At 46.8% G+C, this 17,439-nt stretch overlaps 1 protein-coding gene across 1 annotated transcript in view; it reads right to left on the bottom strand.

Annotated features, from left to right (window-relative positions):
- PRRX1 (paired related homeobox 1) overlaps positions 1 to 17,439 on the bottom strand; it is a 39,576-nt gene that overhangs the window by 1,704 nt on the left and 20,433 nt on the right. The window contains exons 2-3 of the mRNA XM_082054733.1: positions 4,940 to 5,115; positions 4,071 to 4,252 (exon numbers count right to left, since the gene is read on the bottom strand). Coding sequence (XP_081910859.1) covers positions 4,071 to 4,252; positions 4,940 to 5,115 — 358 coding nt within the window. The remainder of the gene's footprint in view (positions 1 to 4,070; positions 4,253 to 4,939; positions 5,116 to 17,439) is intronic.

Genomic DNA, 17,439 nt, shown 5'->3' with positions numbered 1-17,439 from the left:
TATCCTACTGAAAATTTGCAAATCTGCTTTCCAGACCACAGAAAACTTGCTTAACGCATGTATCCCAGGTTTCTGTGAAAAGCACCCCCTGCTCCAAAAGCCAGCCAACTATCTGACGTATTGCATTTCCTATACATAGGTCCACAGATAAAACACAGTTGAAAAACAAGGAGTGAACTAGAGACGTCCATTTAATGCAGCCAGCGTGTTCAGGACAAAAACATGAATGATCTTCTGGAGGCAAGTCAGGTCTGGTGCTGACCCCTTCCATCTGCCTGAGGCTCTGGGAAACACTCTCCTCCACCCATAGCCCAAGAAAGCAGATAGCTTGCTTTTTCTGCTTTTTTATTTTCTTTTATTTTCCAGCACTGATGTCCACAACTGGAAGAGCCTTTGCAACAGCAAACCTCCCTTGAGGGATGTGGGCATTTGCTGTATGCCCAGATCCAGGCCATGGATGTGCGTGCTCGCCCCAAAGCGCTGGTGGTATCATCTCTGACTTTGCAGGGCAGAGCTGACCTGCCAGGAATTTAAATGCAATTCAGTGTTCTCTGAATCCTCAGCATCCACGAGATCCAGATCAGGCAACACTAGTAGGTACCATCCCAGGCCAAAGAACTCCTATTCCTCACTCTAAAATCAGGAAAAAAATTAACTTCTTCAGAAAGGAACGTCAGCACTAGTGCAAATAAGGCAGCTTACACCCACAGAAACTACAGGTAAGACTCATGGATATACGGCTGCTTACACCCATCCAGGGAAAAACACCAAAAACTCTCCCCAGGAGAGCAAACATTCAGGACACTTTGAGAGTCTCTAACAGCTACTGGAAGGATATGGATGATGGACTTTAAAATATACACATCAAAATACAGATATATCCTTAAAAATACAGACTTATCATTTTTAAAATTTATTCTTTTGGAAGAAGCTAAAGCCCTTCAGATAAGAAAGCCATGGCAGCCCCGAGCAGATGAGCTGGTGAGGAAGAGCTGTGGAACTCCCTGGGGTTCAGGGGTGTTGGACTCTGCCCAGCTTAGGGTGCACTGGCTGCATTTCACAGGGGTCCAGGACAGGATGAATTGGAGTGCCTGGGGCTTTCCCCAGACGGTCACACATCCCCTCAGCTCCCTCTCTGTGCCTGGGTTGGTGACATTATCCTCTCCCCTGCCATAAGTCAGCAGCAATGTGAGAAGCTCAGTGCAGCCTGCAGAGGCATTGCAAAGTTTCACAAGCAGCCATTGCCACCCACTTCCACAGCATGCATCTCTCCCAGGTTTCTGTGCTGGAAGAAACAAGAAGAGCCTCAAGGATGCTCTAGATTAGATAAAACAGGAATTTTCAGTCTCAGGTATACACTGTTCCCATTCAAAACCCATGTATAACTGCTGCCCAAGTCCAGTCTAAAACTCCAGGGAGCCTCCTGCTCTCAGTTCCCCAGAGGTGTGGGGAAAATTTCTGTTGCCCAGTGAAATCTCCACTAAACCAAAAATCTAAATGAGCAGCACCCAAGAAGGCTGCTTCCAAACACTGGTATGGCTTGAGGGTTTGGTCCAGAGATTCTCCAGAGTCTAATAAGGGTTGAAGTCACCCTGCTGCCCTCCTCTCTGCCCCATTCAGGCACAAAGACTGTCTCCTTCCTCTGCTCAGCTGCCTGCTTTCATGAAACACAGAGGAACATAATGTTTCTAAGACCTAAAATCCTTCTTTCAAATCTGGTTTTCGATGGCCCGTGGAGTCAAAGGTTGTTGGAGTGGGAAGTGCAAGCTGACAGCGCGACTGTGAGTCTTGTTTTCTTAGGAACCTATGCTAAAAAATGTCTAAGCAAAACATTTCAACTTCAAAAAAATAATAGTATCTACTTGGCTATTTATGTGACACAGATTTGCAAATAGCTTTGGTTGACCTGTGGCTGAATATATTTGGAGAATAAACATACTGATTGAAAACTTTCCCCACATCTAAGAGTAAAACCAGCACTGGCCCTGCAGCTCTCAGCCCTCTCCCAGACCAGCCATCCATCAGGGGCTGGTACGGCAGCGCCAGGGGGATGGGGAGGAGGCAGAGGGCCACGCAAACCCTCTGCACAGCTGTTTTTCACCAAGTGTCCAGTACTTTAACAACCCTACTCAGTTCCAAGCCTTAATGAGACTGTGACAACCTGGCCCAGGTACCCATTAAGATGAACACAATTGCTAAGAGATGACCTGTAGGATTAGAAAGCCTGGGAAGCATAAAGCATCTGAGGGTCTTGATCGCCCCGCATTGTGGCAAACAGCTATTTTGCTTCTCTGCCAATGCCTCCTACCCCTCTGCAGGGCCACGGGAGGGCGACAGTCCATCTTGGTTTGGTGTGTCAGCCACTGGTGATGGCTGTAAGCTGCACGTCTTTGCTGAAACATCTGGGCTTAAGACAAGGAGAAGACACCAACACAGTGAGAATGCATCTCCGCACGGTGGAAAGGCTTCGACAGGTCTGGACCTCAGGAAGAGAAAACCATCTCCCTTGCTTTCCTCATTTGCAGGTCCCTGATGCCTTGGGTTTCTCATTGCCCCAGACAGCCCTTCCCAGTGTGCCCCTGGAAGTTATCTTTGCAGGGCCTTCTCCGAGAACCCATTAGGAAGCCTTTCATGTAAACAACAACTTGGGAGGGATGATTTATTTTTAAAAGTGTTAGAGGTAGAAATAAGGCACAAGTGTTCAAGCAGGCATCTGGTACTGTGACCAGAGCAGACTCAGTAGAGTGGAGAAGGACCTGTGTTTCTTTCCCCTAAACTCACTCACCCAAACTCCTCTCTAGGATGCATCACCGAGAAGCACTTCACAGTCAGAAAGCCTAAACCTCAAAAGAGGGATTTTGCCACACAGCAGTCCTCAGATAAAATCCAAAGGATAAGGGCCATCTCTAAGACCAAACTGGTGGTCATCGAAAGCATCCTATTCAGTAGCTGGAGCAGGTGAACCTGTGATTTATTCTAGAGCTACAGGGTGGATGAAGAGAAGCCCATGGCAATGAAGCAGCAAACTACCAGGGAAACGACGTGTTTGCACACCTAACTGTGCAAACAATGTTTGGGGTGCAAGAAGGGGGTCAACGTGACTGAGGAAGAGAGGTCCTGGGTCTGGTGTGACTCCCAGAAGCCAGTGAGACAGCTGCTTGTGATCAAGTCAGATGAACAGGAAGAAATAGAGCCAAAGGCTCCCAGTCCTGACCAACAATGAAGCCACTGTGCTAAAAAATACCCACCAACCTCATTTTTAACTGCCTACAAGCCACAAACCAACACATCCTGTGGATCTTGTGTCCACGCCCAGTTCCTGCTGGGCTGTGGATGGCAGAGAGGAGGACAGGGAGGCCTGTGACATCCATGGGCATCCCAGATCCTTCGAGCAGACTGGGGCTGCCACATCTGCACTTCTTTCCTGCCACCCCTCAAGCAGTGCTGGCCACAGGAGATGGACACTTACTGGGGGCAAACCACAGCACAACGGCACAGCTCGTTCACACACACACTTGTGCTCTAGCAACTAGAAAGGAATTGATCACCAGTTCAGTGCTGACCATTGAAGGAAGGATTGGGAGCAACATGCATGAAGGGAGGGAATTCTCAGCCCTTCCTTGCATCCCAACCAGTAACTGCCATAGGACAGCCACAGAACTCCCTCTTCTGGCCACTGTGTGGTGGCTGAACCTCCCCAAATGCTCTGCCATGACCTCTCCTGGAATTGTGTCCCATGGAAAGGTTTCTTTGCTTTAAACTGGATGCATTAGGGAAGAAAGTGCGATTCTCTTTCCAAACTTCCTGAACTGCTGAGAGAAAACACCAAAGAAGAAGTCGCTTCCTCCCACGGAGCTGGCTGCCAGAAAGCCAGAATGATGCTGAACAAAGCCCACCTTGCAAGTCTCGCAGCAAGGTAGCATGGGATGGGAACAGGTAATGAAAACCAGTGGGGTAGTCAAACTGCTGTATCCTCCAGTTGTCCCACATGAATTTAAGCAGCCCATTAGAACTGTCTGAGGACCACTCTCAGGCTGATCGGTATTATGCCAGAGGGGTTACTCACTCACCTGTAAGGCGAGGTCGTACCCCAGGAGAGATAGTCAGTGGGTCTCGGAGCTGGGCGAGGTACTATGGGCTGCTCCACGGCGGTCACGTCCCCTGAGTAGGATTTGAGCAGAGAAGCATTCTTGCTGGCCAGCATTGCCCTCTCGTTCCGGCGAAACTTGGCTCTCCGGTTCTGGAACCATACCTGGGGTGGGAAGCGCACAGACCCAACAACTATCACAACCAGCTCTGCTGCGACACAACAGGACTCTGCAAAAGCAGGCTGCTTTGGCATGCCCATCACTGGAAACTCTAATGACAAGACAATTCTAAAGTACACCCTGATAAAGCCCTCATGCGAGGAACTGGCTCAGGGAGGTCCCTGAGGGATCAGGTCTGTCCTGTGCTGTAGGCAGCCAGGCCTGCGAGTGCTGTAGATGGTTTGCTTTGACCTTCAGAGGGTGTAGGCTTGCAAGATAAGAGCTGAGCAGCTCAAGATAATGTGAGCAGCCTGAGCACATAACATCTGACATCCTGGCCTTGAATGAACCATGTGAACAAGGCCAGGTTGGACGGAGCTTGGAGCAACCTCGTCTACTGGAAGGTGTCCCTGCCCATGGCAGAGAGGTTGGAACTAGACGATCTTTAAGATCCCTTCCAACCCAAACCATTCTGTGAACACATCTGACTGGGCAGGTGGTAAGTACAGTGGCAGATCAGGCCTGGCAGTGCTCCTCAAGGCATGGCATGCTTGGGACCGCAATACAGCATGACCCAGAAGCTTGGTGACCCTAGTGTGACACACAGACCTCGGGAATTTCTACTGCTGTTATGGAATGGCCTCACGACCACCCAAGGTGAGGCATGTCTGGATACAAGCTGTGGCAATTACCTGAACTCTGGCTTCCGTGAGGTTGACTCTGCGTGCAAGGTCTTCCCGTACAAAGGCATCGGGGTAGTGTGTCCTCTCAAAGACCCTCTCTAATGCCTGGAGCTGGCTGCTGTTGAAGGTAGTCCTGTTCCTTCTCTGCTTTCTTTTCTTCTTCTCTTCTGAGTTCAGCTGATCATCTAGGAAATACAATTGGGAGATGTCACAGGCTAGAAAGCTAAGAGGCCACAGCGATGGGGCGAAAAACCTCAACGGTTTCAAGATACAAAGGGCTTAGGAAGGGCTTGCACAATTTCCACACCACACCTTAACCACGCCGCATTAGTCCCTGTGTAAAAAGGAGGTGGAAAGCGCATTGACCAAAATAATTTATTTCCCAGCCCAACTACAATAAGACGTGTACCAGCTCTCTCAAGCTATCCCATGCCTCAGCTTCCTTATCTCTAAAAAGAAACAAAAAAGCCCAAAACACATCTCCCCATTCCTGACAACCCTAGAAGCCTTTTCTGACTGCAAAGAATCATGAACCCCTGTTTTCTTTGCTTCAAATTTCCAAAGATCAACCTCACTGGGACATAATACAGCCCTCTGGGGTGAACACAAGTCCTGCACCAGCTTTTACTGGGAGAAGATGTGTCCATTCTTGAGCAAGGAAAGCGCAAGGAAACAGCTATTAACAGCTGTTACAGCTATTACACCCAAGGTAATGCTGTTCTCTGCATGTAGCTCCAGTTGGCTTAAATGAGGACTAAATTCTCTTATCCTCCCTGCATCCAGACCGAGAGGCGTCAATTCAGGCAGAGATGGGGAGCTGTGAACAAAGAGGTGTCAAACAGTGGAAATGAAGCGTGACTGTTACGGGCCTGAACAAGAGAGAAGCATGACAGCCAGCTTCATTTGTATGCCTGCAAACCAAGGACGTGGAAATACAGTCAGACAGACACAGATAGCATTGTAATTGGGAAGCAAAAACCCAGTCAGAGAAAGCCGGAGCATAAGCACGTTGGATACTGTTGACTGAAGAACAGTCGTGCACTCTCCAGCACCCCCTGCCTTGGCCAAGCCAGCAAGGTGGTGAGCACCAAACAGTGTGACCCATTAAGAGCACGTATTGTTTTGTGCCTGGTTTGTATTTCTTCCAGCAATAAATCAGTACATCTACACATCTGGAGTCAAACTTATCACTACTGCCTGTGCCTGCAAGTCACTGGAGAGACATCAGTGCTGAGATGACTATTGAAATGGCTTTTCTTAGCACATGTTGCACATACCAGTGTAGAGCAGTGATGGAGCTATCAATGCACAGACACTCGTGGGTAACACAGCCCTGTGCAAGCTGCAGGACTGGTGCAACCATCACCATGCACTCATCCTTCTTCAAGTGCTCCAGCGTGTGTGAGGTCCCACCAAAACCACCTCAAGTTCCTGCAGCCCCAGCTTTTAGTGCACCCAAGCACAGTGGGCAGAGCCCCAGGTGGGCAATGTCAGCGTGGTCCCACTGTCTTATGTAGAAGGACAGTAGTCACATCTGGGAGTATCTGAGCTAATACACGTCAGCATGCATTAAAATATATTGATCGTAGTATCTACAAAAATGCATGTGCTAGTGAATTAAATTTTAAGCTAATCACTGAGCACCTTGGCCTAGATGACAAACTCACCACTGAGAGTCCAGGGCTTGACCTGCTATATACAGTTGCAAATATCCCCTTGATGGTCGTTCCTTTTGCCATAGACAAATATGACAGCTCCCCTCGTCCTCCTGCTCTCAAGGGGCTATGTAAGGCACCGGGAGAAGCTGACAAGGAAATTAAAGTCTATGGTTGTTGTCCTCACCACCTGTTTGTGTTGCTTTTCACAGCCCATCTGGTAACAGTTACTGCACCTGAACGCCTTTGGAGCGAGGCCCATCCATCTGGGAACAAAAGGACATTCCTCTTAAATTAAAGTAGGTTTTTCAAATTCCTGCAGGTTTACAGCTCCTTCTCCGACAGCCTGACAATCCCTGCAGACTTCTTTCCAGCCTGGGGATTCCTGGGTGCAAAAAATATGCCCTCGGTTTTCTTGTATCTGAGAGGAAGTGTTTGGAGACCAGTTTTTAACGGGCATGTTGAATTGTAAAGCTGAGCTGGGAAGGGACTGGCAGAGGCAGGAACGTGCAAGAAAAACAAATGTGCATGGGAATTGCAGGGCATTAAAGCAAGGCTACAGGTGAATCTGTCCCACTCGGGTGATGGGAAGCGAAGTGGTGAAGCAGAGGGATGGGATTTAACCGCTGCAGAACACCAGGCACATATTTCTAGGTGCTGAGGATGTGTTTATTGCTGTCACAGGGTCCATCCCTTATAAAGAAACAGAAAAGTCCTGCACGTTCCTCTCTTGACTCATCATCAAAGCCATTACAAAAAGGGTCAGCGCTTTCCCTCTGGCTCTACTGGCGAGCTCTGATGTAGATGTAGTCGTGTACCACACATCACAGCAAAAAGCGAAAAACAAGCCTCAGGGCACCATCGTCCCTCTGAATGGCAGAAACATTGCAAGACCAGCTGCTGCAGAGAGGCCAATGTCAACATGGGTTTCTGGCCTTCTTCTGAGTTCTCCATTTGATGCTATTTTCTAATCTAAACCCTGCCTATGTGGACTGGATTAACAAATCAATAGAAGCCTTTGGGACCCCTTGGAAATCCCCTCCAGGGCTTTGAAGCATCAGTTCCTGCCCAGAAGAGGAGACCCAGCTGGAAGCAGCACAAGTCCAAGTTCGTCTGGCCATCGCTCAGATCCTGCGTGACAGTTCCACATGAGGAAGGGTGAGCACATCACTCTGGGGAGCAAGAAGGGCCAAAACCCATGAAACACTGGAGAACAAGAATCCCTCCTGCCAAGCACGTTAGCACAATTTGCCTGGTTTCCTCCTGGCGTAAAGTGAGACACCGGTGATTCACAGCTCACCTCGTAATTACTGGACCCAAAAATAGCAGGGCCAAGGAATGGAAAGTCGCAGGCAGTGGCCGTGTTGCGGTGACTCATGGTCAGTCAGCGCTGGCTAATGCACCTCCAGCAGGGGCTGGCACGGAGCGGGGACGTGAGTCACCCCCTTTTTTCCAGGACGAAGCTGGATGGAGGTGGCTCAATGGCGAAGCACAACCTGTGACAGGAGGGCTGGGATTTTGAGATCTCTTTTCACAGCCCCTCTGGAAGACACAACACAGCTAGATCCAAATGTCTACAGGAGTGACTTCGGTAGCAGGAAAAAAAAAATAATAATAGTTGTATTAGCTCAGAGTGCTGCTGGGTTGATGACTCCTTGTGTTTTGCCATGCAGACATGCCATATATTGACGAAAAACTGCTAACAAGGGACTGTAGACGCCTAAACCCCAGGTATCTGCAAATGTCACCTTGCTCACAGCAGTGACCTTCAACATGTCAGCAGGGTATTTCGGTTTTTTCTGCCATTATTTCTTTATCAGGAAACAATGCTGAACACTGTAAAATGGTATTCCTAAATAGTGTTGACAGCACTAATGCCTGAAGTCAGCAGAAACAGAGAGAAGAGGAAAACAGCTTTAAAGCTTTTTAGATGGGTCAGAAGTCTTTCATCAACATTCTTCTAATCAGAAATATTTTATTACAAGCAGTGTTCTCAAAAGCTGAGCTGCTTGCAAATGCATCCCCCAGAGAGATCGAAACGCACGTTCTCCTCTCAGGAACCCGATGCTGGAAAATCTGGGAACTCATTTCAAAACCCCAACCTCTCATGTTGGGCTGGGGAATTTTGTTTCCTGTTTCCACATTTATGTTTTTCCTGTGTTTGTTCTACATTCACCCACAACATGCAAAATCTGGTGTCATACACAAAAGCACTTCTAGGATGTACCATAGCATTTTCAGTTGCTCCTGGATGATACAGTACAAAGCGTCCTGTCCTTTTTCCCTTGTTCATCATGTCTCTTCTTGCAATGGGGCAGATCCAAACTCGAAAACTCCCTGATCTAGGTTCCTTTTTGCACGGTGGCTGTCCCAGTGTCCATGCCTGTCACTGGGGCACCGTCAGACGGCTCCTCTTGGGATGCCGCATTCAAAATGGAATGAGTTACAAAGCAAAACAGTAGAGAACTAAATGCCTACATATAAGTTACATGATCAGTATCTTTTCCACCAATACTTGTAACCACAACATATTTTGGATTTCCAGTTTGCAAGAATGCTTGTGCATACTTGCTTTCATTCCAGGTCAGAATGAAAACTAATTTCCAGATGGGATTATATTGTGTGGGCAGTTTTGAAAAGTTTTGATCAGTTCTATTAAGTCCAGAACCAGCTATTATAACATAATAATTGGATCTCAATTGAAGGTAAACAATTGGATTTAATTAAGTGAGCAATAAACACTTAACCTCAGTATCACACGTGGTAAGGCAGGAAAGATCTGTCACATCAGTTATATAAACTGAGAAAGGATTCCAGAAAGAAAATAAGGAATCACACTATAATCACAGCCTTCAAAATAAGAAGTTACCACTAAAGTTTGAACACAGATTAAAGAAAAACAAAACAAATTCTTTCGCAGAGAAAAAATTCAGAAACTAAAACCCCAGCAACTAAAATCTCTTTCAAAATTAAAAAAAAAAAAAAAAACTTGCCAGCCAAAAAATAAGAAAGTTTTATTTGGAGTAATGGGGAAAGAAAGGAAAAGGAAGACTAGAAGTGAGAGGATTTTTTTTTCATTTGGTTTAAAGTTAAATTTAAAGAAGACTGAGAAATATTTCTGCAGCCCCCCCCAGCTCCGTGCAGACTCCTCTTCCCAACAGCAGCCATCCAGATAGTTACAGCCCTCTGCAGGCTCATGTTCCAGTTTTAGCCGCACTCTGCTTTGCTTACAGTTCATTATATCCCTCCAAAATATTGCAACTCTTTCGGTGCAGGGCAGCTTTGTCAACTTATAAAAAACCAATAAACAAACAAAACAAAGACAAAAAACCCCAAACAAACCAAACAACAAAAACCAAAACACAAAACAACCACAAAAAAAAATACCAACAAGAAAAAACAACAAACAAAAACCCCAAAAATGTTTAATCAAGGCACCAGGAAGGGGAGTAGGAAGCAGGACAGAGACATACAAAATCCATACAAATGACATACAAATCATACAAAATGACACAGCCCTATCCCAACTGATTTGCGATGGGTCTCAAGTGACTTTGCACTTGTGTGGGATGCTGGAGACAAGCCAGCGTGCCACAGAGCTGGGGGTCCCACCACCACTGCTCGCATAAAGACAAGATTGCACCCCATCAAGAAATAGTGCTGAGCCCAGCTGGGGTGAGGTTCTCCCTAACTGAGACCATCTCAACCTGAAAAGCCACTTTCCAGCCTGAAAACATCATTTTGGCATAAAATGGGAAAAAGCCTCACATCTCTATTTTCCCTCTGTTTGTTTTCTGTGTCTTCGACCATGTGGACAGCCAGATCCATCGCTGGATTTGCAGCTTCTCTTCTCGAGCATCGCCTGGAAGGACCCCGCTCCTCCGGGCAGCCAGAGCCCATCGGCCGGCAGCATCCGTCATCTTTGCCAAACGTGAGCAGGGACAGAAAAAGGGCAAGGAGACGCACATGGGTAAGATTTTGTGCTCAGAGCTGCCTGAAGTATCTTTCTAAAACCTCCCAGGAGATAACAAGTTCTGGTTTATATGTATTTCCATGCATGAAAAGTATTTTCAAATGGAAATAAGGTTTAACTTCAGGGTACGCAAATGCTACGCAGAGAAGTTATAATTACTCTACAGCAGACATCACAAACGTAGGCAACATGGCATGAAGATGACACTTAAAATAAAACTAAGTACATTAAGGTAGGAGATGCCTATTTCCTATTAAGTCACGTACTGAAGCCAGCCCTGATAAGCAGCAATACCAAACCCGGCCATACAACCACGATAACAGCAGGTTTGTGTTTGTGATTACAGGTCAGACTATGGAGATTTTGAACTATCATTTTTCTCCTATTACACAACACCGGCTGAGCTTTTTTCTGATCTTTGCTGTTTGTTTGGGTTTTTTTCTGCACCATCTGTGCACAAGACCTCAAATTATTTCAATTATAGAGAAAATACAAGTGTCTGAAGTTCCAGCCTTGTTAAGATCACAAAGAACACAGGACAAAAAAAAAAGGCAAAGAAACAGATGCAATAGTTCTTCTAAAAGCCTCCACTTTCCATCATCTCACAAACTAATCAGGTTCAATTTTTCCACACACATAAAGTTATTTTGTGCACAGAGAGTGGGAATTCAGAAAGGCAATACTGAGCTTTAATATTAAATGGAAATGTGTATTTTCAGCATCACCCACAGGACTACAGCAGTTCCTCTCCCAAGTGTCTGCAATGTGGAACCTATCAGGATAATTTTTAGCTGACCGCATACAAACAATTACATATCATTACCAAGCTGTGAATAGCTTTTGCATGGATAGCATGCCTACAGTCTCCTGTCGTGCTCGGCTCTGCCTGCCAGACCCGGGGAACTCGCTGAGGTCCTGCATGGCCGACAGTGAAGCCTTCAGTGTCCTGCACCAGGATGGACCTCCTGCCTGTGCCTTGGCCAAAAGGGACATTTCAAGGTGGGTTTCAAGGCATAGCACCAGCTGGCGACTCTCACCCACCATGAATGTGGTCTCGGGGTTGCTGCCTTCCTGGTGGAGTGCCCGTAGAGATCTCTGAGCTTTATCCTATGGCAAATGTAAGACAAACCCTCTTTTCAGGGTGGGTTCAGCTCTGGTGCTCGGCCTCTCATCTGCTGGGAACCTGCAGCGCACATGGGCAGTTACAGTGGCTAAGATGTGCATCCTCCCTAACCACGTCAACATCCCCACTTGCTGGAGTTGACAGAAGAAATTACGCTTGTAAAAAAAAAGTAATCATGATGGAATGGAAATTCAGAGAGTCTTGCTGGGAATACATGATGGTAAGTGTTAATTACTGGGAGAACAATATTTGCAGGAGAAAAAATAGACATCCTATTCCAGAAATTAGTACAAAGCCATTGAAAGTCCCCCTAGATCCCACAGACCAGCCCAAGTTCTGCTGTAACAGCTCTGCTTTTATATTGGCTAGGGTTTTCCTTCTGGGCATCCTACAGCTCATAAGGCACATGGCTTAGTCCTGCTCTTCTAACAAGCCTTTCCGCCAGGTCTCGGGGTCAGAGCGTTCCCATAATACAATAAGCACTGTATGGATCTCATAAGCTCCAAGGCACAGTATGTTATGTGTTTGGAATTCCTTGTATGCTTTTATACTTTGTTTTACATATTGTAATTTTTATATGCATTACCACATTGATCCTTGGAAAATTAATTTAAAAAAAAAATATAATCAAAAGCAAACACATATTTTAAAAGCCTGCCAGCGGCAAATCACATTCTGTGAGACTGCACTTTGTAACTGACAAAGAGACCAAACCACCAGACCGTGGCAGCGATCCAGCGGGGTAGATTTACCAGGCTCGGGAGGGGACAGGATCCAAGGGGGCTGTAGTCCCCGCAGAGTCCCTCATTAGGGGAGCGCGATGCCGCAAAAGCCTTGGACCTGTGACAGAGGAGCAGAAATGCAATCGCACAGCCAAACCCCACCACCATACCCAAAGGTATTGTATCTAAAACGGTCTGTGCCTCCCAGCGCAGCACTCCTCTGCAATGACGTCCAGCCGCTGGTGCCAGCGTGACCACCAGACCTTCCCTGGAGAGCTGGAGCACCTCGGCCATCACAGCTCCTTCCTTCTTCTTGCATAAGACCCAGGATCGGTGTGCTTGGCAGCGCAAAACATACGTGAAGTCACAGCCTTGCGAGGTCAGGGGTTTGATTTCCAACACCCACATCCTCTTCCCATCAGCTCCCCTTCCCATGCCATGTGTTCTGATGTTTCATCTCAGGAACGGCATTCACGCAGCCAAGATCAAACTTCCTAACCTCCACCCTGCTCCATCAGTATTTTCTCATTTCCAAAGCCGCCTCTCTACACTCTTGGCCCCCTCCCTGCCCTAGTTCATTCCAGATAACTTCTTTCTCCTCTCCACACCCTTTCTTGTCCTTTCTGCAAAGGCTTGAAAAGCCGGACTGTGTAATGCTGTTGACCCCAACGTGCATGTGATGGATATCTAAACCACCGCAACAGCTGGGAATATTCTTCTTAAAGAGTCACCACTGCACTCAGCTTGACCATCTAACAAGGATTTCCCATGCAGGAGCAGACTGGCGCACCCATATCCATGCCCACCTGGATACCACCAGCTGCCTCAAAGACAGTGGCAACAATCCAGCATGACAATCAGACAAGGACAGGCTGGCTATTCATCTATTTTCCACCCTGCAGTGAGCTCTATAGGGTTCACATTACAGAAAAGGCACACAGTATTATTTTCACCTGCTTCCTTGCTGGATTTACCTGGTGTCCTTTCTTCTTTATGTACAGAGGTGACCCACAGACCTATAGCTGGATCTAAACAGGTGTCACCTATGCCCCAGGTTTCAGGGATCAATACACCCCCTTTGATACCAAGCTGTTGGGACAAGAGTTCAACAAAATACAGAACAAGTCAGGGAGACTCCCCCGCTGTAGGGACCAAGCATGGGGTGGATTTTGATTCCTTCCATAGGAAGGAGTTCCTAGGAAAGAGCAAAAACAATATGGTACTGGTGCTTGGGCCAGGTGTTAATGGGGTGTACTGGAGTCAGGAGCACAACACAGACAATACTACGGTTGCTCCAGCCCTTTGGGATGGCACACTTCAGTCTTTTCCAGCTCTCTCCAGCTCTCAGAGCAGTTCCAGAGACCAAAACAGAAACCGGTTCCACTCTCTTCTGATTGCCACAGATTCAGAGGGTTGACTGTCCCTGCTAGTACTCACATAGAAGGATGCATCAGCAGCCACAAAGTGGGGACCCGGGACCCCCCTCCCACTGCACACCCACCTGAGCTCTGGGCAACACCACTTCTTTTAAATTTTCTTTGTAGTTAAAAAAAAGTCCAAAAAATCCTCATGAACGTCAGCTAGAAAACTTTCTAAAAGGGAAAACTGGAGATTTTTTGTGAGAATCAGATAAGTGTATAAAGAAAAAAAAAAAAGGAAAAAAAACCCCTTTTTTTAAAAAAAAGGGGTTGCCAAGACAGAAAAGGGCTGCTTCGGCAGGGATTAATTTTCAGTCCATATATACGTTGCAGACGAACCACTTAAATCTTTGAATTGGCTCATTTCCAAACGTTGCGGTAGCCGCAAGAGTCTGCAAACGTCACCCAGCAATCTCCTGCCCGCACCGGGAAAGACTGACTCAAGCTGACCGGCTCCATGAATGTCTCTGCTTGTTCAGGTCCCCGCGAGGCCCCCTGTGCTGCTCACAAGTGCCATCATTAAACAGCCCCGACCCGACTGGATCTGGAAATTCACTTGGACGCCTTTTTTTTTTCATATGTGGGACCTGCGCAAGCAGACAAACAGACAGACAATGACCGGTGGGATGTGCGTGCCAGCTGGCCCCACCGGTAGGCAGAAATGCTGTTCTCAATGGATTTTTCATCTGTGTATTGTTGAAATATCCAGGACTGCAAACTGCATGGCACAGAACGACTGTGCTGGGACCACAGGGCGCCGTGGGCTGGGAGAAGGGGAAGTGCAAACGACGGCAAGAACATTGAAACCAGCTCTCCAAAGGCTATGCTCCTGTTTCATTAGCATCCAAGAACAAATGTGTTTCGACCAAATCAGACCATCACTGCCATTGCCCCTACCAAACAAACTGGACTGAAGCCACTGCAGACTCTTGCTTAGAAATCCAGATTTTGACCGTTAATGCATTTTACGGGTCCCTCTTGATCACAAATGGAAAAACGATGGCATCTGAGATCCAGAAAAAACAAAATTTGAGCCCGGCTCTCAGCACCCAGCCCACCTGCCTCTTCCAAGGGCTGAGCATCCCAACCAGGAGCATGTCCCTCAAGTGGGGGATAAAGGACCTTTACAACGCCTATCGCTATGGGAAGGGAAGGGATTAGAACATGTAGGGCCTTTTCCAAACAACTCTTTCTCTTTCCCAGGTCCATAGTGAAAACCTGCTCTTCTAAGGCTAGGGGACAGGGAGGAGGGACAAGGCTACTGCTGGGCTCTGGAGGCTTTTTGCTGGACACAGGGACATTCAGCAAAACAGGGGGGTGGATGGGACAGACCACAGGCTCCAGCATGCTCCGCTGCGGGATGCAAGGGGAAATCAGGCTCAGATCCACCTCCAACCTTAGTCTCTTCTGGCCGGCAAATGCATTTCACATTAGCTAATAAATTGCTACATCTTATGTTTCTTTGCCTGCTGGAATGATGAATATTTTGGAATGTATTTTGAATGGTTCCCTGCCAGAGTCAAACAATCGTCTAGAGATTTTAAATCAAAAGGCTGAAAAATGGAAACCTCTGTATTTCCACAAAGTTCACTGAAGTTTGAAAAGCACAACTCCCAGCAGAGGAGGCAGAATAATGATTGTCAGAGCTCCTGCGAATTGGGGCAAACAAGGGATATGTTGGAAATGACACTCCCTAGTACAGAGTAATAATCTTTGCCTCCAGGTGATGAATATATTACAGGATATCTGCTTATTGCTGCCCTTAATCTGGCTGAAATGTCAGATACTGTAACCTGGACGATTCGGCAATTTAGGACACCCATACCGAGACGCAGGATATCTCACCACAAAGCTTTGCTTTTGGTTTGGCACAGGGCTAGCTGACAAGTGCTGCTGTTCTAGCACAATTTAAGAGAATTTATGCCTTTTCAAAGGTTCTATCTAACGAATCACATCCGTTGCCAGACTAGCCACATCTACACCTAGCAGAGGAGTATCTCGAGGTGGCAGAGGTCGAGAAACACCACTAAGCTGTACCCTGTCCCCCTCCTCCGACTGCTGCATCCCAGCAGCTGCAGGAGCCCAAATCAGTTCATGGGGACGACCGGTCATCACGCAATGAGGGCTGAGCAAGGTCAGCACAACCCCAAAGCCTGGATGCAAAGTCTCCATCGATAAAGGAGACCATAAGTGGTCTGATCTCATCGGAGCAGCTACGGATGGAGTGGGTCCAAGAAATAAGTTGCTCTCTCCCCCACGGAGATGGGCTGTCTAGACACATTGGCAAAGCCGCACTGCCGAGTTTGCAGGGCTGCATCCTTTTTATACAAGAAGCCTGTCATATATACAGCCTGTCAAATACACCAAATTCCTGTCCCCTGGCCTGTTAGCATGGGCATTTTTTCAAACTTCCTTGTGTCATTCATGTCCACAAATGCCAATTACGCTTAATGAGAAATTTTTAAACAGTTTGTTTTGGTTTTCCTAGGAAAACGTCTTACAATTTTTTTTATCAACCCTCTGGCAAAATAATTTTCTGGTTATTTCATTATGTCAGTTTTTACTAACAATTAAAGTAAAAATAAAATAAGTCAAAGTACTTTTAGGCCAAGAAACACTGATATGAATTTCAGTGGAAAACCTAGTGAAAAAAAATTCCCTAAATAATAAAAAACTATTAAACAAAACCTGTGGGAGTCAGGTGATGTTTTTCACTCGGAAAACAGCTATGTTTGAGGATATTTAGAGAAAGTATGCCTAGCCTCAGGCAACATTCAACACATTATGTCAGCGTATGTTTAAAACCATCCCTCCTGATGAACGGCAGAATGAGGGCTTTTGGCCCAGATCAAAGCCCTCCTGAAATCAATAAAAGACCTTCCACCAAATTCAGGCTCACGGGCATATATTATACAGATTTCTCCATCATCAGAGGATCCACATCTAGAGAAATGTGTGTCAGGACGGGTGCAGGTTGAACATCTTGTGCAAATTCAATCTTGCCCCAGGGGGAAAGGTGGCCTGACAACACGAATTCACCATGTCTCTGCCAGACTTGTGTCCCTGGCGCCCCCACCATGCTCCCAGCTCTCGGTGAAGCTGTATTTGGGGGAAGAGCTTTGGGAGATGGCAACAAAACCAGCAGGAAAGCAAAGGTGGGAACAGCAGGCAGAAGAGCAGGGTGGGTTTTGGCAGCCAGGGAAAGTTCTCAGCTCCAGCTTTCCAAAGGACTGTGAGGAAGCCAGCCTGCTCCTCTGTGGCTCTGTTTACTTCTTCGCTTCACCTCGCCCATCTGTTTAGACATCCCACTCTTGGAGGACGTGTTATGCCAATATCTTTGCTCATAACACATCTAGTAGTCCCATACTTATAGGGGTGTAGACAAAACGTAAATCACTACAAAATAAACCAGAAGTGGGATGCATTCACATTACAATTGTGCCATTTATGCTGTTGAGTTTCACAGCACGGAGAATAAATTAAGAGCAAGTAATTAAAGCACTTTCAGTATATCATATAAAGGTATACAGCAGCCATTGCATTTCAGTTGCATAAGCAAGTGCTAGGTGGTGTACTTGTGAGTATTGCCGACACCATTTTCTAGTCATCGTCAGTCCT

This window comes from Streptopelia decaocto, assembly GCF_964273445.1.
Source record: "Streptopelia decaocto genome assembly, chromosome: 5".
Taxonomy (NCBI): domain Eukaryota; kingdom Metazoa; phylum Chordata; class Aves; order Columbiformes; family Columbidae; genus Streptopelia; species Streptopelia decaocto.
The sequence above is the reverse complement of the archived record's forward strand: the minus strand, read 5'-3'. Positions and strand labels throughout refer to the sequence as shown.